Source organism: Oncorhynchus keta, chromosome 26, assembly GCF_023373465.1.
Source record: "Oncorhynchus keta strain PuntledgeMale-10-30-2019 chromosome 26, Oket_V2, whole genome shotgun sequence".
Taxonomy (NCBI): Eukaryota; Metazoa; Chordata; class Actinopteri; order Salmoniformes; family Salmonidae; genus Oncorhynchus; species Oncorhynchus keta.
The window spans coordinates 19,857,998-19,879,793 of NC_068446.1; the positions used below are offsets into that span (position 1 = coordinate 19,857,998).

Here is a 21,796-nt window from a genome sequence, read left to right on the forward strand (position 1 = left end):
TTTCTCCAGACTCACTCAGAGGAAAGGCCCTTCCAGTGTGAGGAGTGCAAAGCCCTGTTCCGCACCCCCTTCTCTTTACAGCGCCACCTACTCATCCACAACAGTAAGTATAAGTGTGTTTGTGTGTGTATCTCAGAGTGTAAGTGTGGGTTCATACTACCTTAACTGACTGTAGCCACTAGTATCTACATTCAAGGCCCCTACCAACACATACGCTTACGGTTCCCAAATCCCTATAGATGCTATAGCCCTTAGTTCAAACCTCTCTTTACCAGCAGATACTGAGGGCTTCCACAGCCTCCTTCTGGTCTTTTGTGGTCCTCCTAGCTCTGAGTGTCATAGTCCTGCAGACAGAGACAGTGGTCCTTGAGGACTGAGGAGCCCTGCAGACAGTTGGTCTTTGCAGGATGGAGTCCTGAATGGTCTCCGAGTCGAGACAGATGACACAGAGATTGTGAAGCTCAAGGCATTTCCTTCCTGTGTCTCTGGATACAGATCACTATTCACACAAATCAGTGGGATACTGGACCATGGGGGCTGGTATTATGAATCAGGTGCTTAAGTGTGTGTGTACGTGTGTATGGGGAAAAAAGAGAATGAGAGAAATAGCATGTGGGAAGAAAGTGCGTGAAAGTCCGTATATATACTGTACAGTACAGGTCAAAAGTTTGGACACACCTACTCATTCAAGGATTTTCCTTGATTTTTAATATTTTCTACATTGTAGAATAATAGTGAAGACATCAAAACTATAAAATAACACATATGGAAACATGTAGTAACCAACAAAAATGTTAAACAAATCTAAATATATTTTTTATTTTATATTCTTCAAAGTAGCCATCCCTTTTCCTCGATGACAGCTTTGCACACTCCTGGTATTCTCTCAACCAGCTTCACCTGGAATGCTTTTCCAACAGTTTGAAGGAGTTCCTACATATGCTGAGCACTTGTTGGCTGCTTTTCCCACACTCTGCGGTCCAACTCATCCCAAACCATCTCAATTGGTTTGAGGTTGGGTGATTGTGGAGGCCAGGTCATCTGATACAGCACTCCATCACTCTCCTTCTTGGTAAAATAGCCCTTCCACAGCCTGGAGGTGTTGGGTCATTGTCCTGATGAAAAATACATGATATTCCCACTCAGCGCAAACCAGATGGGATGATGAATTGCTGCAGAATGCTGTGGTAGCCATGCTGGTTAAGCGTGCCTTGAATTCAAATAAATAACAGACAGTGTCACCAGCAAAGCACCCCCACACCATCACACCTTCTCCTCCGTGCTTCACGGTTGGAACCACACATGCAGAGATCATCTGTTCACCTACTCTGTCTCATGAAGACACGGCGGTTGGAACCAAATCGATTTCCAACAGTTTAATGTCCGTTTCTCGTGTTTCTTGGACAAAGCAAGTCTCTTCTTGTATTTGGTATCCTTTAGTGGTGGTTTCTTTGCAGCTATTCGACCATGAAGGCCTGATTCACGCAGTCTCCTCTGAATAGTTGATATTGATGTATCTGTTAGCATTTATTTGGGCTGCAATTTCTGAGGCTGGTAACTCTAATGAATGTATCCTCTGCAGCAGAGGTAACTCTGTGTCACGTTCTGACCTTAGTTCTTTTGTTATGTCTTTGTTTTAGTATGGTCAGGGCGTGAGTTGGGTGGGTTGTCTATGTTCGTTTTTCTATGTTGTGTTTTGAGTTTGGCCTGGTATGGTTCTCAATCAGAGGCAGGTGTTGTTAGTTGTCTCTGATTGAGAATCATACTTAGGTAGCCTTAGGTAGCCTGTTTCGTGGGTGATTATTTTCTGTTGAGTGTTTGTATCTGCACCAGACAGAACCGTTTCGGTTTTGTTCGTTCACTTTGTTGTTTTTGTTCAGTGTTCTATTACGCTATTAAAAATGACCACGCTGCGCATTGGTCCTCACCTTCTTCCACCGACGAGCGTTACACTCTGGCTCTTCCTTTCCTGTGGCGGTCCTCATGAGAGCCAGTTTCAAAGTTCAAAGTTCTTGAAAATTGACTGACCTTCAGGTCTTAACGTAATGATGGACTGTCGTTTCTCTTTGCTTATTTGAGCTGTTCTTGCCATAATATGGACTTGGTCTTTTACCAAATAGGGCTATCTTTTTTATACCACCCCTACCTTGTCACAACACAACTGATCGGCTCAAATGCATTAAGAAGGAAAGACATTCCACAAATTAACTTGTAACAAGGCACACCTGTTAATTGAAATGCATTCCAGGTGACTACCTCATGAAGCTGGTTGAGAGAATGCCAAGAGTGTGCAAATCTGTCATCATGGCAAAGGGTGGCTGCTTTGAAGAATCTCAAATAAATTATATTTTGATTGGTTTAACACTTTTTTGGTTACTACATGATTCCATATGTGTTATTTCATAGTTTTGATGTCTTCACAATTCTTCTACAATGTAGAAAATAGTAAAAATAAAGAAAAACCCTTGAATGAGTAGGTGTGTCCGAACTTTTGACTGATACTGTATACAGAGAGAGAGAGTAAATATCAGTGTATGTGTTCTGTGTGTTTATGAGATTTGTGTGTGCCCCTCACAGTGAGAAAATGAACCACAGCTGTCATAGCATTTTGACATGAAATAAAGTTGTTGATTTAAAATCAGTGGCTCACATAATAATAATAGATAGTAACAGCAGTGGTGAATGTGCGTGTTTGGAGAGTCAATGCAGGCGGTTCTAAGGTGCAGGCGAGTAGACAGCTAGGTTCTAGCTGTTCAACAGTCCGATGGCCCGATGGTAGAAAAGAGACCTGATGTTATTTGCCTAGTTGGGGCGGTTACAAGGACCTCCCTCCCCACCCCTTCAGCAAATCAGATCATGCCGCCATTCTACTTCTCCGCCTATAGGCAGAAATTAAAGCAGGAAACATCTGTGGTAATGACTGTACAAAGCTGTTCTGGCCAATCAGAATCTATGCTACAGAACTGTTTAGAAAAATGTGAAATGTTCCGGGTCGCCTCCGACAATAACGTCAACGAGTACACAGACTCAGTCACGTGGTTAATTAGGAAATTCATAGAAGACGTTGGCCCAATAGTGACAATGGTAGAAATCCCAAACAGAAAAGGCAGTACAGGGACAAAGTCGAATCGCAATTCAATGACTGACGCCAGACGCATGTGGCAAGGACTACTAACGATTATGGTTTATAAAGGGAAAACCAGCTCCATGGCGAACCCCGGTGCCTCTCACCCAGACGAGCTACCCTGCTAACAGTTCTAGGGAAATACAGACAATCTTGTTTCTCATGGTCTGAGAGTCCTTCGGGTGCCTTTTGTCAAACTCCAAGCGGAATGTCATGTGCCTTTTACTGAAGAATGGTTTCCGTCTGGCCACTCTACCATAAAGGCCTGATTGGTGGAGTGTTGCAGAGTGGTTGTCCTTCTGAAGGGAGCAGGTAGCTGACTGGTGGTGGCTATTCAGCAGCCTGATGGTCTGAGGGTAGAAATATTGGCCAGTCATTCAGTTTTTGGCATGATGTGTCTGAGTGATTAAAGCAGGGAGAACAGGGCATGGATTGGGTGGCTGGGGTCCCTGATGATCTTCTTGGCCCTCCTGCAACACCTGGTGTTTTAGGTGTCCTGTAGGGGAGGTAGTGTACACCCAACAGTGCGTTTGGTTTCCTTACCAGGCTGTGATGCAGCCCGACAGTATGCTCTCGATGGTGCTCCTGTAGAACACTGTGAGGGTCCTCTGACACAGGCCGAATTTCTTCAGCATCCTGAGGTTGAAGAGTTGCTGTCGTGCTTTCTTCACCGCGGTGTTGATATGGTTGGACTATTTCAGCTTCTCTGAGATGTGTGTGCAGAGGAATTTGAAGTTATTGACTGTTTCCACAGTGGGTCCGTTGATGAGGGTGGGGGCTTGTCCAACCTGGTTCCTTCTAAATTCCCCAGTTTCTCCAGGCAGCACGGGACCATGGACTCATGCTGCTTATGCCAAATCCTGACGCTGCCATCAACATGAGACAACAGAAACAGGGATTTGTCAGATCAGGCAATGTTTTTCCTCTCCTCATTTGGCCAGTGTTTGTGATCGAGTTCCCACTGGAGCCACTTCTTCTTGTTTTTAGCTGATAGGAGTGGAACCTGCTGTTGACGTCTGCTGCAATAACCCAACCGTGACAAGGACCAACGAGTCGTGCGTTCCGAGATGCCGTTCTGCACGTCAGTTGTTTTGCTATGTTTTTTTGCCTGCTTGTTGTCCACCTGTTAGCTTGCACAATTGTTGCCATTCTCCTTCAACTTCTCATCAACGAGCTGTTTTCGCCAACAGGACTGCTGCTGTCTGGATGTTTTTTGTTTGTCGCACCATCCTCTGTAAACCCTGGACACTGTAGTGCGTGAAAAGCTCAGGAAACCGGCCATAGCAGCGAACCATTTTAATGAATGGGGTGGTGTTCCTAATAAATTGGCTAATGGTCCCAACTGAACCAAGACTGAACTGATTATCGAGATTATGGAAGCGGCGATATGGTGTATAATACAATTTTGGACTTAATTAATAAGTTAATTAACTGGTGAGAATTTTTTTTTATGATGAGAAAACATTGTTCTATGTCACCTTCCAGTTCAACTGTTCTCCAAAACCTAGGAGTTCTGTTACAGATGGAAGTGACCGCAGGTGTCGGACGAGTTCAGTTTGGAGTAGAGAGTGGAGACCAGTCCAACAGATTTGGGAGTATTCAACCATGGGATGGGTGGCATCAAGGGAATCCCAGGGTACTGCGTATGCTTTTAGATCCGAGCGGAGACTAAGCAACAACAAAAAATGAAGTCACTGGGAGATTATATGATTCTTTGAGGTCTTGAATCGTTCCAATACCGAAATGATCAAAGATGTCACTGAGGGTGAAAATATTTCTATTAGACCATTGAGGAAAAACAAAGGGTTTGAGCCTGATAAGATTAGGTTATTGTTCCATCATGGAGAATGGCTGTGAAAAGGGAATGAGATCATGACATCATGAGATGTCTATTGGCCTGTCTCCACACTTTGACTGCATTAGCTATTATCGGACCCATTCAGAGACAGATGTTTATTTAGCCTTTTAACTTGAAGTGTTTGAGACTTGAACAGCCCTGTCAAGATAATTTGGTGTTTAGAGTAGTTACGATGTAGAATATTGATTTCGCCTCCCTACAAGAGACCCATTTGACAGCCAATGATATCAATAGATTTCAGATTTTAAAAAAATAATAAGATAATAGCGTACTCTTGTTTCCCCCCCCCCCAAAAGACAAAGGGTGTTATGATTGTAATTAACAGGAAACTTCCTATGAAGGTGGGGGTCTCTGGGGGATACACTGAAATATGGTATTATAATGCCTCTGTTGCTATTAATGGCACTAAATCATGTTTTTTTTGTCCTCCATTTATGCACCATATTCTTCTGATGAATCCTTTTTTAAGACGTGAAGCTTTTTAGACTTTTGACTGGCAATAAGGATTTCTTACAGGTTAATGCACAACCAGGGGTAGACCCACATACATTATGGGAAGTTGCTAAGTGTTGCATTAGAGAAATATTTGTAATTCCTTCTCATCACATCAGATTAAAACACACAACCTTCAGATTTCTTCATTAGAGTGAAATAGCCCGTCTAGAGTTGATGCAAAAGTCTAACTATACTGAAGATGGGAAGGCAGGTAGCCTAGTGGTTAGAGCATTGGACTAGTAACCGAGAGGTTCCAAGATCAAATCCCTGCGCTGACAAGGTAAAATTCTGATGTTTTGTACCTGAACAAGGCAGTTAACCCAGTGTTCCTACACCGTCATTGAAAATAAGAATTTGTTCTCAACTGACTTGCCTGATTAAATAAAGGTACAAAAATGGGAAGATAGAACTCACCACATTTAAAATTGAGCCGAAGATGGTGACTAGTTCTAGGGCTGAATGTATTTTTTTTTTAAACAAGTCTATGAGACCGTGATAATGTGACTATGAGAATGTGGATAGACTGAGTAGGCACAGTGAAACTGAAGCAAACTGAAATGTTTTTAATGTATTGATGTGATTAGGAACAATAACGGTGAACTTTGTACCTTCCCTCCCATATTAATCATACTTTAACTACTTTGTATTCCAATCTGTATACCTTGGAGTTTCCTGAAGACTCTAGGAAGATGTTATCTCTTTTAAGTTCCTTGGATCTTCCTTCCCTTTCTGTTAATCAATTCAGTCTATTAGATGCCCCCATCTCCTTGGCAGAACTGAAGACCGCCTTAGATTCAATGTCAAAATCCAAGTCGCCAGGGTTGGATGGTATGCCTCCTAAATTATTGTTGGCTGTGTGGGATTTAGTCTGGTCTGTATTACTGGACTCAATCTGCCACTCACTGGAGATTGGGAATTTCCATAGGGGACCAAAGACATCTCTTATTTCCTTGCTATTGAAAGGTGGAAAGGACCTGCTTGATTGTTCAAGCTACAGGCCCTTATCAATTTTGAACTGTGATTTAAACTCTTTGTGAAGGTCTTGTCAAAAAGATTAGAGACTTGCATATCATCATCATTGGTTAATCCTGACCAATCAGGATTCATAAAGGGTTGGTTGGCCTCGGACAACATACTCCGCCTATTCCATATTGTAAACTCTGCTGTCCTGATTAGATATAGAGAAGGCATTTGATGGTGTGGAATAGGGGTATTCATGAACTGTTTTGGAACGTTTTGGGTTTGGTTGATCATTTATTAGTGTGATCCGCACCCTATACATCGACCCCACTGGCCGTATCCAAACTGGCCATTCCGCCGCCCCAGAGTTTGTCCTAAAAATAACCACACAACAGGGTTGTCCTCTGAGTCCTGGCCTATTTTACCTTTCATTAGAACCGCTAGCCCAGGCCATTAGGCAAAATATTAACATCTTGCCTATTAAGATCAAAGAAACAGTCCACCATATCTCCCTGTACGCTGATGACATCTTACTATATTTGTCCGATGTCTTTAATTCTATACCACACGTACTTGACCACTTTAAGGATTCGGCTTTTTCTACGGCTATAAGATGAACTGGTCCAAGTGTATCTTAATGCCTCTAAACCCCACAGCCAAACAAGTGACTTTACCGTAATTGCTGGACTATTAAGCGCACCTGAATATAAACCGCGCCCACTGAATTATTAAAAAATATGTATTTTGTACATAAATAAGCCGCACATGTCTATAAGCTGCAGGTGCCTACCGGTACATTGAAACAAATGAACTTTACACAGCCTTTAAATGAAACACGGCGTTGTAACACAAATAAATAGGCTTTATCGAAACACGGCTTGTAACAAAAATTAAAACAGTAGCCTACCAAGAAAGTCTTGGTCACTATATATTCCTCCTCCTGTGCACTGAAACCACTGAAGTCATCTCCTTCGGTGTCGGAGTTGAATAGCCTCAGAATTGCTTCATCCGATGTTGGATCGTTTTCATTGTCGCTCTCGTCACTTTCATCCGGAGGCAAATACCCCGCTGAGCTCATGCTGCCCCTTCAACACGCAGCAGTCCAGCCTTTCGAAACCCGTTGATGATAGTGGATTTTTTGACAATGCTCCACGCTGTCAGGACCCACTGGCAGACTTGACCATAAGATGCTCTTCGCCTGCGGTCCGTTTTAGTGAAGGATTTCTCCCCACTTGTCATCCAAGCCTCCCACTGAACAAGGAGCGCCACCTTAAATGCACGATTTACACTGATGTCGAGTGGCTGCAAATACTTTGGGCCATCTGCTTTTCTTCCCTCTGAAAGCTCACGCTGCTGTTTCCAACGTCTTATCATCGGCTCATTAAGGCCAAGCTCCCATGCAGCAGCTCTATTTCCTTTTCCAACAGACAGATCGATCGCCTTCAACTTGAAAGCTGCATCATATGCATTTCTCCGTGTCTTTGCCATGATGAGGGTGACAAAATTACTACCGTAATCAGAATGATGGGAAGTTTGAGCGCGCTCGATTTACGTCACATTATGTGACGGTGCTCAGTTTTTTGGCGGCATGAATCTTGTGAAAGCGGGAAAAATCCATAAATTAGCCGCGTCATTGTATAAACCGCGAGGTTCAAAGTGTGGGAATAAAGTAGCGGCTTATAGTCCGGAAATTATGGTACCCTCTTTACCTATCACTTTAGAATATAAGGGATTTACATACCTGGGCATTCAAATTCGATCCAATTTGCAACTCATGATGAATGAGAAGAAAAAATTATGATATTGGGAAAAAAAGGTTTTGGTTATAAAAATGAATGTCCTCCCATGTATACATGTCCTGTTTCCAATGCTTCCCCTTCCTCCCCCATCTTCATTCTTTAAAGACATGAATATCTTGAGGATAATGGGAAACATCAGAGAATTAGTCTCTCCACCTTACAATGCCACAAAAAGTTTGGAGGGTTCTCTCCCCCGTTTAAACTCTACTATGGGGCATTTCAGCTGAGGTCACTGAGTATTTGGCTTGACTCTCCATCTGATGTGCCTTGGTGGAAAATAGAGGAGTCCAAGTCTCATGTAATTAGAATTCAGCACCTTCCTTGTTCTGGGTTAAAGCATATAAATGCCCATAAATGTATTCATTATCAATTTACTGACATTTAGCCCTAGCATTTAGTTATCTTATGAAGAGAGGCGGATTGTTATGGCTGCCATAACAGCAGGAAGAAAAACGATTCTAAGGAGTAGGTTTGAACCGGGTATTGCCCTTTGCAGATGTTGGTTGCTTATGAACTTGGACATTGCACAGCTGGAAAGATTCACTGCCAGACTGTGTGGGGCCAAGCCCGAAACTCTGGTCTATTGGTCACATGGTATCTCCCACTTGCAAGAGCTAATTTAACAACAATGTTTGGTCGTGCGGATGGGAGATAGCATTGCCATGCTCAGTCTTTAATCTATTTTCCTATGTGGCTCTGGGTTGGTAGCCTTTGAGAATTACATTTGAATATTTGTATTTGGAAATACTGAAACATGTTTGTCTTTTAATCTGTTTAGAATATTTTTTATTTGTATGTTTTTTTTTTTTTTTTTTACATTTACAGTTTGTTTTCTTCCTATTGAACTTTACATATTTGTATTGTATCTTGATACTGTAATTATCTAGGACATGCAAGTAAAACAAATAAATCATTCTTCACAAAAATAAACCCGCAAAATTGCTGAAATAAGTGAATACTGAGATTAAATGACACAGACATGGAGTACATTTACATGCACACTAATAATTTGATAGTAAACTGATTATGGCAGTAGGCCGAGTATGGCATTACTCACTTAAACACCTTACTCTGCTTATCTTAAACGCCGTAAGGTCATAATCGAAGTAAGCATATGCTGATTAAAACACCTGGGTTTCTAAACATTCTTTCGAGTTGTTAGGGCATGTAGACACCTTAATCAGAGTTGCAGAGGTGTATTTGATCTGCACATGTGCTAGCACCAGCAGCGCTAGCTTCCCTATTTTGCACGAGTGAAGTGAATTTGGGAAGAACTGAACAAATTGTATAGTTTTGAACTCAAAAGAATCAAATAGGCTTCCCAAACATAACATGGTCACGGTGGTGGAACGTTTATTTTGATTTTCTGCATTTATCAAAGTCCCATCAGGTGGCCTGATTTTCAGATGTGTCCATGTAAATAAACAGCATTATTAGGGAAATCGTTATTTTTGCAACGCGTGTGTGCAGTAGCGGTGCATGGGTAAAATCACTGGTGAAGCCAAGCCAGAAAAAAAGTGATATTACAACCTATGTGTTGTGATAATTGTGTTTTTTTCTCTATAACCTGTTATTTCATATGCCTTGCGACTGTGATACTGTAAATAGGCCTAAAGGCAGAGACAATAATATACAGTGGGGCAAAAAAGTATTGAGCCAGCCACCAATTGTGCAAGTTCTCCCACTTAAAGAGATGAGGAGGCCTGTAATTTTCATCATAGGTACACTTCAACTATGACAGACAAAATGAGAAAAAAAATCCAGAAGCCCCACTATATATTTTACCTTTATTTAACTAGGCAAGTCAGTTAAGAACAAATTCTTATTTACAATGATGGCCAAACCCAGACGACGCTGGCCAATTGTGCGCCGCCCTATGGGACTCACAGTCACGGCCAGATGTGATGTAGCCTGTATTCAAACTAGGGACTGCAGTGAAGCCTCTTGAAATTAGATGCAGTCTTAGACCGCTGCACCACTCCGAAGCTCGAAATAAGAAGACACAGTGGCAGAATGAATTCAACCACACCTTTGTTTCATCACAAAACCGGAGAGCAACATCTATTCGGTGAAGTCCACAAAGCATATAGCATGTAACAAACAGTTACATAACCTACAGCATGGTCAAGAAAGTTCATGTTTCCTACATTTTCAGATTACTACACTTCTATTGATTTAGAACCATGTCGAGTTACTGAAAGTCACAAAGGAAACAGGAGCTGCCTCCACTATTTCAGCACCATTTCAACATCATCAAAACACCTCTGCTTAGTTTAATACAGTGACAACTAAAAGATACCAAAAACAATTTAGTCCAATCAACGTAAGCTAAATATGATGTGGCTGTCCATGGTTCTGATGTGTGTGTGTGTGTGTGTGTGTGTGTGTGTGTGTGTGTGTGTGTGTGTGTGTTGACTCACCCTACTTGTAGAGAAACGCCAATGCCATCCTCCATCCTTTCATGTTGACGAAACAGTCTATGACTGTTATTACAGTACAGTCTTTTCTTTTTTTGTTGTTCTAGCCTACCTTGCTAAAATGCTTGCTCGCTAGCCTAACTTCCTTTCATGAGCAACGTTAGCTAGTTAACATTAGCCTTCTACATCTAGCTTTCATCCTCTCAGTCCAGGGGCACAATGTATTTTATGGTAGGATCAGAATTGCTGTTAAAATCATTGGCCAGTATGGAGAATAAAGTAAAAACACAAGTTCAAATCCCGATCCCCATCCATAGCAAATTTAGGAAAGGGCCAATTTTAGCTAGCTGGGCCAGCCACCGGAGGACAACACAACGAGACGCAACAATTCAAGTTGTTTCTGTCGATTTAAATATTTCTCTGTGATAGGAGTGAAGCCAAATCCCAGCTGGCATGTCTTGACACTTTTTGTTGGTGCGGCAGGACCATTAACAGTTGAACTCACTCAGTTTAGCTCAACAGTAATTGGCTATTATTTAATACTTTTTTTATCATGGGAGGCCAAATACTCACTGGCTTCCCTTGCATTCAATGCTGCGGGCGGAAACAATGTCATACTCTTTATGACCAGACCGCATCAGATAGATGGCCTACACATACAGAGACAGAGGGGCTCTGTTTCGCTCGCTCGGATGCTTTCTCCAGTGAGATACATTCAGCCTCTTGCGAATTGAAGGACAATTATGACAACACAGAGACAACATTTCTTGGTAAACATTTTTTTGGGGAAACCTGGCTTCCCTTGGCATCCATGAATACACGCCAATGACGGTGTGCATATGACCAATACGCTTTGATTTGACCTTTAAAGTAGGGTCAAATGTCACTCTCTGTGTTAAGCCCTCCACAGAATAACCCTTCATCTCATAATCATTCATGTTTGTGAATGTCTTAAAACCTCAGCATTAATGAAGTCTGTGTCTGGTTGAGTACCTGACTTTAATATTAATGGAGGGAATGGTTTTATTTGACTACTAGAGCATTAAAGGACACAGGCCTCTACTTGTGTCCTACTTTATTGTGCTGACCATCATGTTCATTCTTCGTAATGGGAGAATGAACACACGTTTGGGGCCAAGGCTCACTCTGCCAAGCATACACGCTCTCCAAACCACTCGATGGAAACCAACCCACTGATCCCTCTATAATGGAAAAAGGCACTTTTCAACAAAAGCCTCTGTTGTATGGAGTCACTGAGTTAAGGCGTAAAGAATAACACCATGCTATAGTCTATATGGCTCTGGTTTGGGAACAGCTGACAGATGTGCTTTTGTTTAATGTCAGAGTGATGTCTGGTGTTTTTAATGTTTTTAAGTGAATGAAAAATGTAAGTGTTGGTTGGTGTTTTTTATTGCTGTGAAATAAGAGACGCATTCAAAGAGCAAGCAGCTCTGTATGATCAGCGTCGGTCTCTTTCTGTCCTCTCCTTCAGTCTGGGTTGCTATGGATGCAAGATGAGCATCATTTTTGAGAAAGGGGACAAGGTAAAGGTATAAAAATAAGTACAGTCCAGATCATTTGTAAAGAAAATTGCAGGGAACAGTAATGTAAGACACAATGTTCTTTAGCCCATACAATTGGCCTGGAGAAATTGTTTTCAGGCCTACTGTGAGTGATGGTTATGCTTTCACAGATACAACAATGGATCCCTCTCGTTCTTGTCATTCTCCCCAGAAAATAAGAGGGTGCAGAAATAAGTGACAGAAAGTTGCTCTTTCTTTACTGTGTTGTGTTGGTCTTTTGTCATTTCTGAAGGTGAGAGGACATTCAAGTGTGACCAGTGTGACGCCACCTTCAAGAGGAAAGACACGCTCAACGTGCACATCCAGGTGGTGCACGACGGACACAAGAAGTACAAATGTGACCTGTGTGAGAAGGCTTTCGTCACCCCCTCTGTTCTCAAGAGCCACAAGAAGGTGAGTTCAGCCAGTCTGACGTACTGTAGAGCCCAGTCCAGACATTGTCAGTCTCTCCTAGAAGCAAATCCTCTTTCAAAATAATGATCCTGTATGTTTGTGTTTCTTCCTACATTTCCTATGTAAGAATGTCCTTCAAATGTTAAAGGATAGGTTCACCCATTTTGAACGTTATATTGTTTTTGTGTATCTCTGAGTGATGTTCTGTCGATTCCGTGGGTCATTTAATGTTTTCATGTGTATCTGAGTTATAGGGGTTCAACCAGGTAGAAATATGGCCAGTATTACATACCACCATAGTAAAGTCTCTTATCACTACACTGGAAGTTAATAAGAATAGGACTTTTAGATAGCGAAAAACATCTATCATACATGTCAGATTTCAATACTGGTCGATGTCTTCTCTCAAATGAGCCATTGAACATACTTTTTTAGATATTATATTTTTACCTTTTATTTATCTAGGCAAGTCAGTAAAGAACAAATTCTTATTTTCAATGATGCCCAAGGAACAGTGGGTTAACGGCTTGTTCAGGGGCACAGATTTTTACCTTGTCAGCTCGGTTACAAGTCCAACGTTCTAACCACTAGGCTAGATGCCGCCCTGGAGATAGAAAGGAGAAACAAATCAAATTTTGATGAACTCTCATATCTATTGGGTGAAATACCAGTGTGCAATCACAACAAGATTTATGACCTGTTACCACAAGAAAAGGACAACCAGTGAAGAACAAACACCATTCTAAATATTATATACAAAACTGTATATAGACATATGACATTTGAAATGTCTTTATTCTTTGGGAACATTTGTGTTTACGATACATTTTTTAATGGTTTATTTCACTTTAGTTTATTATCTATTTCACTTGGTTTGGCATTGTAAACATGTTTCCCATGCCAATAAAACACCTTAAATTGAATTGAAGTATTCCATAAATCAAGGAACGTATAACTCCCAAACCAGCAGACTGTCGGCCAATCGCGTTCACGTTGTCATGCTGCGTGACGCGGTTGCTAAGCTTACCGTCACACAATGCATTCTCAAAGTCAGTGTATATGTTGAGGAAGGTGCCTGTTGTCACGATTCCAAAGCTATACGATACTACAAATGGCGAGTTAATCATCTCCAATCTCGGAAAAGATTTGTCATGTTATACTTCTTGTTGATGAAATTCATGCTAATGTTGAGTTTTTGAACTAGCGCCCAATAGACTCTCATTCACTCTTTGAAGGAGAGCGCTCCTTGTCCCAGAATTGTCCAGAATGCACCGGTGCCCCCAATGACTTAGCACGGGCAACATTCCCATCTCCTCAAAATTCTATCTGCCACTGCAAATGTTAGACTCCACTCTGAGGCACATCGATCTGCAGGTTGAACATGGTGAGGTTGTAGACTCCTAAACTGATAGTGCAGTTTGTTTAGGCAATTGTACAGCTAACTACGTCACATGCTGATATTGTCTTTGGTTTTATTGTGTGTAGCTACGTTTGCTAACTAACTAATAATAATAATATATGCCATTTAGCAGACGCTTTTATCCAAAGCGACTTACAGTCATGTGTGCATACATTCTACCTATGGGTGGTCCCGGGAATTGAACCCACTACCCTGGCGTTACAAGCGCCATGCTCTACCAACTGAGCTACAGAAGCTACAGAAGGACCAAGCCAGCTCATAGAGAGCATTGCATTGTGGATTTTGTAGTCGACTTGAGCTGCAACAGATTTCCACGATGAATTTCCATGTTGCTACCAACCTTATTTATAACGCCAAGAGGAAACATTTGTTCACAACAAATGTTGTTCTCACATATTAGTGTTAACACTGTAAATGAAAGGAATGAGTGGTTTTGGGTGGATTTTTCCTTTCAAGAAAAGTAGAGAATATTGACATTTGATGTTTTCTTGTGATCTCTCTTGTATGCTGGACCGGAACTAGGCTACAGTGTATAGTCATCCTCCACCATTGTTCCCAATGCAGCCCAGGAATCATCCGGTCTCTGTTTGTAAATTACACATGGCATTTAGTACATTAGCTCCACAGGGTTTCAAAGCACAGGACAGATCCCAGAGCAGATTACCAGCCTCAATCTGACATTGCCCGCTTGGTTTATGGGTCAGATTGAGACCAAACAGTTTCTTGGCACATAGCAAAAGAAACAAATCAAACATAACATGGCCTTAGCACAGTAGGACTGAAAACAGACAGGCACATGAGTTGTCTCTCGGTCGGTCGGTGTTCAGAGACTGGAGACTGCTGAGAGAGTGCTCGGTTAAATTAAAGACAGGTAGCTGACCTCAGAAACCTGGCTGGGACTGAACACCAGGTCCGGGTCCCAAATGGCACCCTATTTCCTTTGTAGTGCACTACTTTTAACCCAGGGCCCTGGTCAAAAGAGCCTAAACCTCTGGTTAAAAGTAGTGCACCAAATATGGAAAATGGTGCCATCTGGGACACAACCCAGAACTCTGACTGGGGATCTGGGGAAAACATGGAGTACATAGTGTGCTGTAGTATACTATACAGAGGACAGTCTTTATCCTCCATTTCCTATTCCACTCATGGCAAGAGACTATGGATCGTCTTGTTCCTGTCATCTGTGTTTGTTTTCCTCCAGGTGCTTTTGTCAGTGTGCTGTCTGGGTGTCCTCTCAGCTGCCAGGTTGATCTGAAAATGAACAGTAATGATGTGTTTCCCTGGCAGCCCCAGTTTAGTCTTCCTCTCAGAACACCCTTAAATTGCCATAATCATTCTTAAAGGCAGAGATTTGTGTACATGGAGCATTTGTGCGGTGTGTGTGCACTACCTGTACAGTACCTGTACATTGTTTATTCTGCACTGCATTTGTTTGTGTTTATGTTTTGTGTGTGAAAAAATGGAGGTGTTAGCCAAGTTATTAATGTCACATCCGCACTATTCATATTAAAAGGATGGTGTAATGTTTATGTATAAGGAAAGGTGGTATTCCTGTCTGTATTGTTGTATTGCTGTTTAAACTGTCACACAGAATTTGAGCTTCTAATAGTTGTGTTTATTCTGGGGAATTTACATCAGGCCAGCAGCAGAATTCACATCATACTTACCTTTCAGCAGGAAGAAAGAGAAAGAAAGAAATAATGAGAGAGAGGAAGTCAAGGAGAATGAGGGAGGAGAGAGAGAGGGAGGGTGAGAGACATTTAGCCTTGCTGAGGGGTGCAGCACGCTCCTCTTTTTGCACACATTTTCTGCTGTGTATACATACAGTGCCCGTCAATCTGGACCTCGGAGAAAAGACTGACCTGCGTGTGTTTTTCGAAGCGAGGACAGGAGGAGGGAGAGGGCAGGTCGAGGAGGGGAAGAGGAATGCAGGCAGAGCAGATCCCTCTGGTCTCCACCCTGCTCCTCACCCTCAACCTCCTGGCTCTTTGACTCTAATGATAGGCCTGCTGAATCGTTTGGATTCTTTAATCCAGCTTTCCGCAGAGAGACTGAAACCACCCTAATGTCAGCCTGTAGAGTTCCAATTGGAGAGCTGGAGAGTTCCCACTGGAGAGCTGTAGAGTTCAGAGCTCACAGAGTTCTCACTAGAGAGCAGTGGAGTTCAGAGCCTGCAGAGTTTCCATTGGAGAGCTGTACAGTTCATATGAACACCAGTGTTAGTAACAGTGTCTAGCTCTATCTGCGCCATGCAGATTCCTGTCCAGCACCAGGGAGGTCTGGTCTCTCAGTGGGCACTCCCAGTGCTGAACAGATCTCTGGTTAAATGACTGACATCAAATATTTGTCAGAAGACCACCCTTGAATACACCCCGAAAGGGGGTCGGCTTTGAGGCTTTGTAGCTTTTGAGTGACAATATATATTAAACAACTTTGACAGCTTATCCAACACTTTATTTAAAAAGACGTTGTAAATGGCATATAACCCATAGGGCATTTAACAGGAATGGAACCTTTCAAAGTTTCTCTGTTTAGTATCCAAGAGTTTTAGCAGAGCTAATAGTATCCAAGTGGTTGGTATGCTCCAGCAGTGATCATCATGTGCTTTGTAACGAGGGAAAGATGTACCACTGAATGTTACAATTGTCTTTCCTAAATACCGACAATATGTTTTCTGATCTTTGCCGTACCAGACGCACACAGGGGAAAAGGAGAAGATCTGCCCATACTGCGGACAGAAGTTCGCCAGCAACGGCACGTTGAGGGTCCACATCCGCAGCCATACAGGTCAGTGGCCCTGCCATAATAAGACAATATATTATCATCATTGTTTAGTTAAATTCATCAACTGTCATTGAAAGGCACATAAAACGGTGTAAGATAAAGACCAATCCAGTCTACCAGATCCACACAAGGCCAGTCTGCTCCCCCAGATCCCAGTGGTAACAGTATCCCAAAGTGGATGTTCATTAAATTGCCTTTAACTGGAGAGCCACACATTCCAGTCTGTTTCCTTACCAACAGACTAGCGCAGAAACCTGGCACAGTTACACACACTCAATCTACCCCCTTCTCCCTCCCTCCTTTTCTTTCTGTTTCTCTACATCTACTTGTCTGTTTGGCTCTTGTCTTTCTCCCACTTAGAGACTCTCCCCTACCTATCTTTCCTGCACTCTCCCTATCCTCCTCTTGCCCTCCCTGTATTTGAGATTGAATCCTCACTCCAGTCCACTCATCTTGTTTTCATGCCACAGATACATCAGCTGAAATCATCTCAAACTAAGTAGCTCCCAACAAACAATGGTTGTTTTCTTTCCCAATTCCCTTCGTCTCGGGAATGCGTTTGCAGCTTTAGTACTAACGATTTCCCCCAGGCTTTTCTGCCATTGAGATCCAAAGCACACAATCAGTGCTATCACATCCTCACTGGGGCATCTATCACTATCACAACCATCACTGCTATCACTGACCACCATCCCATTTAATTAACTATGTCTCTCTCATCTTCCAATCATAGCTACCTAATCAGGGCTCTAGACTATGATTAAGCAATCAAAATGCCTTTTGACAGTTTTAATGAGCTTGCTCATATATTTATTAGCCTAATCTTTTTTCCCCCACTTGTTGGGGGAAAGGAAGTGAGAAGGATTACTTTATTTAACCAGGTAGGCTAGTTGAGAACAAGTTCTCATTTGCAACTGCGACCTGGCCAAGATAAAGCAAAGCAGTGTGACACAGACAACAATACGGAGTTACACATGGAGTGAACAATAAACAAGCCAATAACACAATAAACAAGTCAATGACACAGTAGAAAAAAGAAAGTCTATATACAGTGTGTGCAAAAGGCATGAGGAGGTAGGCAATAAATAGGCCATAGGAGCGAATAATTGCAATTTAGCAGATTAACACTGGAGTGATAAATGAGCAGATGATGATGTGCAAGTAGATATACTGGTGTGCAAAAGAGCAGAAAAGTAAATAAAATAAAAACAGTATGGGGATGAGGTAGGTAGATTGGGTGGGCTATTTACAGATGGACTATGTACAGCTGCAGCGATTGCTTAGCTGCTCAGATAGTTGATGTTTAAAGTTGGTGAGGGAAATAAGTCTCCAACTTCAGCGATTTTTGCAATTCATTCCAGTCACTGGCAGCAGAGAACTGGAAGGAAAGGCAGCCAAACGAGGTGTTGGCTTTGGGGATGATCAGTGAGATATACCTGCTGGAACGTGTGCTACGGGTGGGTGTTGTTATTGTGACCAGTGAACTGAGATAAGGTGGAGCTTTACCTAGCATAGACTTATAGATGACCTGGGGCAGGTGGGTCTGGCGACGAATATGTGGTGAGGGCCAGCCAACAAGAGCATACAGGTCGCAGTGGTGAGTGGTATAAGGTGATTTGGTAAAAAAAACGGATGGCACGGTGATAGACTGCATCCAGTTTGCTGAGTAGAATATTGGAAGCTATTTTGTAGATGACATCGCCGAAGTCGAGGATCGGTAGGATAGTCAGTTTTACTAGGGTAAGTTTGGCGGCGTGAATGAAGGAAACTTTGTTTTGCGAAATAGAAAGCTGATTTCTAGATTTGATTTTGGATTGGAGATGTTTAATATGAGTCTGGAAGGAGAGTTTACAGTCTAGCCAGACACCTAGGTATTTATAGTTGTCCACATATTCTAGGTCGGAACCATCCAGGGTGGTGATGCTAGTCGGGCGGGCAGGTGCGGGCAGCGAACGGTTGAAAAGCATGCATTTAGTTTTACTCGTGTTTAAGAGCAGTTGGAGGCCACGGAAGGAGTTTTTGTATGGCATTGAAGCTCGTTTGGAGGTTAGTTAGCACAGTGTCCAAGGAAGGGCCAGAAGTATACGGAATGGTGTCGCCTTCGTAGAGGTGGATCAGGGAATTGCCCGCAGCAACATCACTGATATATACAGAGAAAAGAGTCTGCCTGAGAATTGAACCCTGTGGTTGCCCCATAGAGACTGCCAGAGGTCCGGACAATCATGCCCTCCGATTAGACACACTGAACTCTGTCTGCAAAGTTGGTGAACCAGGCGCGGCAGTCATTAGAAAAACCAAGGCTATTGAGTCTGCTGATAAGAATACGGTGATTGACAGCCTTGTCCAGGTTGATGAAGACGGCTGCACAGTACTGTCTTTTATCGATGGTGGTTATGATATCATTTAGTATCTTGAGCGTGGCTGAGGTGCACCCGTGACCGGCTCGGAAACCAGATTGCACAGAGGAGAAGGTACGGTGGGATTCGAAATGGTCAGTGATCTGTTTATTAACTTGCCTTTCAAATACTTTAGATATGCAGGGCAGGATGGATATAGGTCTGTAACAGATTGGGTCTAGGGTGTCACCCCCTTTGAGGAGGGGGATGACCGCAGCAGCTTTCCAAACTTTAAGGATCTCGGACGAGACGAAAGAGAGGTTGAACAGGCTGGTAATAGGGGTTTCAACAATGGCAGCCGATAGTTTTAGAAAGAGAGGGTCCAGATTGTCAAGCCCAGCTGATTTATACGGGTCCAGGTTTTGCAGCTCTTTCAGAACATCTGCTGTCTGGATTTGGGTGAAGGAGAAGCTGGGGAGGCTTGGTTGAGTAGCTGCGGCGGGGTGGGGGTGGAGTAGCCAGGAGGAAGGCATGGCCAGCCGTTGAGAAATGCTTATTGAAATGCTTGATTATCATGGATTTATCAGTGGTGACCGTGTTACCTAGCCTCAGTGCAGTGGGCAGCTGGGAGGAGTGCTCTTGTTTTCCATGGACTTTACTGTGTCCCAAAACTTTTTGGAGTTAGAACTACAGGATGAAAGTTTCTGCTTGAAAACGCTAGCCTTTGCTTCCTGACTGACTGCGTGTATTGGTTCCTGACTTCCCTGAACAGTTGCATATCGTGGGGACTATTCGATGCTATTGCAGTCTGCCATAGGATGTTTTTGTGCTGGTCAAGGGCAGTCAGGTCTGGAGTGAACCAAGGGCTATATCTGTTCTTAGTTCTGCATTTTTTTGAAAGGTGCATGCTTATCGAAGGTGGTGAGGAAATTACTTTTAAAGAATGACCAGGAATCCTCGACTGATGGGATGAGGTCAATATCCTTCCACGATACCCGGGCCAGGTCGATTAAAAAGGCCTACTCGCAGAAGTGTTTTAGGGAGCGTTTGACAGTGATGAGGGGTGGTCGTTTGACCGTGGACCCATAGCGGATACAGGCAATGAGGCAGTGATCGCAGAGATCCTGATTGAAAACAGTGGAGGTGTATTTGGAGGGCAAGTTGGTCAGGATAATGTCTATGAGGGTGCCCATGTTTACGGATTTAGGGTGGTACCTGGTGGGTTGCTTAATGATTTGTGTGAGATTGAGGGCATCTAGCTTAGATTGTAGGACTGCCGGGGTGTTAAGCATATCCCAGTTTAGGACACCTAACAGAACGAACTCTGAAGCTAGATGGGGGGCGATCAATTCACAAATGGTGCCCAGGGCCATTTCTGGAGAGGTTAATTTTTATAGACCTGGAAAGTATGACAGAACTTTGCAGGCTATCTCTGCAGTAGATTGCAACTCCTCCCCCTTTGGCAGTTCTATCTTGACGGAAAATGTTGTAGTTGGGGATGGAAATCTCAGAATTGTTGGTGGCCTTCCTAAGCCACGATTCAGACACAACAAGGACATCAGGGTTGGCGGAGTGTGCTTAAGCAGTGAGTAAAACAAACTTAGGGAGGAGGCTTCTGATGTTGACATGCATGAAACCAAGGCTATTACGGTTACCAAGGCTTTTTTGATCACAGAAGTCAGCAAATGAGGGTGCCTGGGGACACCCAGGTCCTGGGTTTACCTCCACATCACCCGAGGAACAGAGGAGGAGTAGGATGAGGGTACGGCTAAAGGCTATCAAAACTGCTCACCTAGAGCTTTGGGGACAAAGAATAAAAGGAGCAGATTTCTAATACCTATTCATACCTCTTTGTTAAGGACTTAGTCCAACACCATTTTATTGCCAGCTCAGATCAACTCAACCTCTAGTTTCCAAAAGCATAAAATAAAGAGTGTGGGGGGGGTCTGCAAAAGAGCATACATATGTACAGTGCCTTCGAGAAAGTATTCAGACTCCTTGACCTTTTCCTCATCAATCTTCACACAATACCTCATAATGACAAAGTAAAAACAGTTTTTTAGAAATAAAAAACGGAAATGTCACATTTACATAAGTATTCAGACTCAGTACTTTGTTGAAGCACCTTTGGCAGCGATTACAGCCTCGAGTCTTCTTGGGTATGATGCTACAAGCTTGACACACCTGTATTAGGGGAGTGTCTCCCATTCTTCCCATCCTCTCAAGCTCTGTCAGGTTGGATGGGGAGAGTTGCTGCACAGCTATTTTCAGGTCTCTCCAGAAATGTTCGATCGGGTTCAAGTCCGGGTTCTGGCTGGGCCACTCAAGGACATTCAGAGACTTGTCCCGAAGCCACTCCTGCATTGTCTTGGCTGTGTGCTTAAGGTCATTGTCCTGATAGAAGGTGAACCTTCATCCCAGTCTGAGGTCCTGAGCGCTCTGGAGCAGGTTTTCATCAAGGACCTCTCTGTACTTTGCTCTATTCATCTTTCTCTCGATCCTGACTAGTCTCCCAGTCGCTGCTGCTGAAATAAATCCCCACAGCATGATGCTGCCACCACCATGCTTCACCATAGGGATGGTGCCAGGTTTTCTACAGACGTGACACTTGGCATTTAGGCCAAAGA

At 43.0% G+C, this 21,796-nt stretch overlaps 1 protein-coding gene across 1 annotated transcript in view; it reads left to right on the top strand.

The window, feature by feature from the left end:
* LOC118359060 (PR domain zinc finger protein 5-like) overlaps positions 1-21,796 on the top strand; it is a 67,916-nt gene that overhangs the window by 22,446 nt on the left and 23,674 nt on the right. The window contains exons 11-13 of the mRNA XM_035737268.2: positions 10-103; positions 12,469-12,629; positions 16,743-16,836. Of these exons, the coding sequence (XP_035593161.1) occupies positions 10-103; positions 12,469-12,629; positions 16,743-16,836 (349 nt within the window). The remainder of the gene's footprint in view (positions 1-9; positions 104-12,468; positions 12,630-16,742; positions 16,837-21,796) is intronic.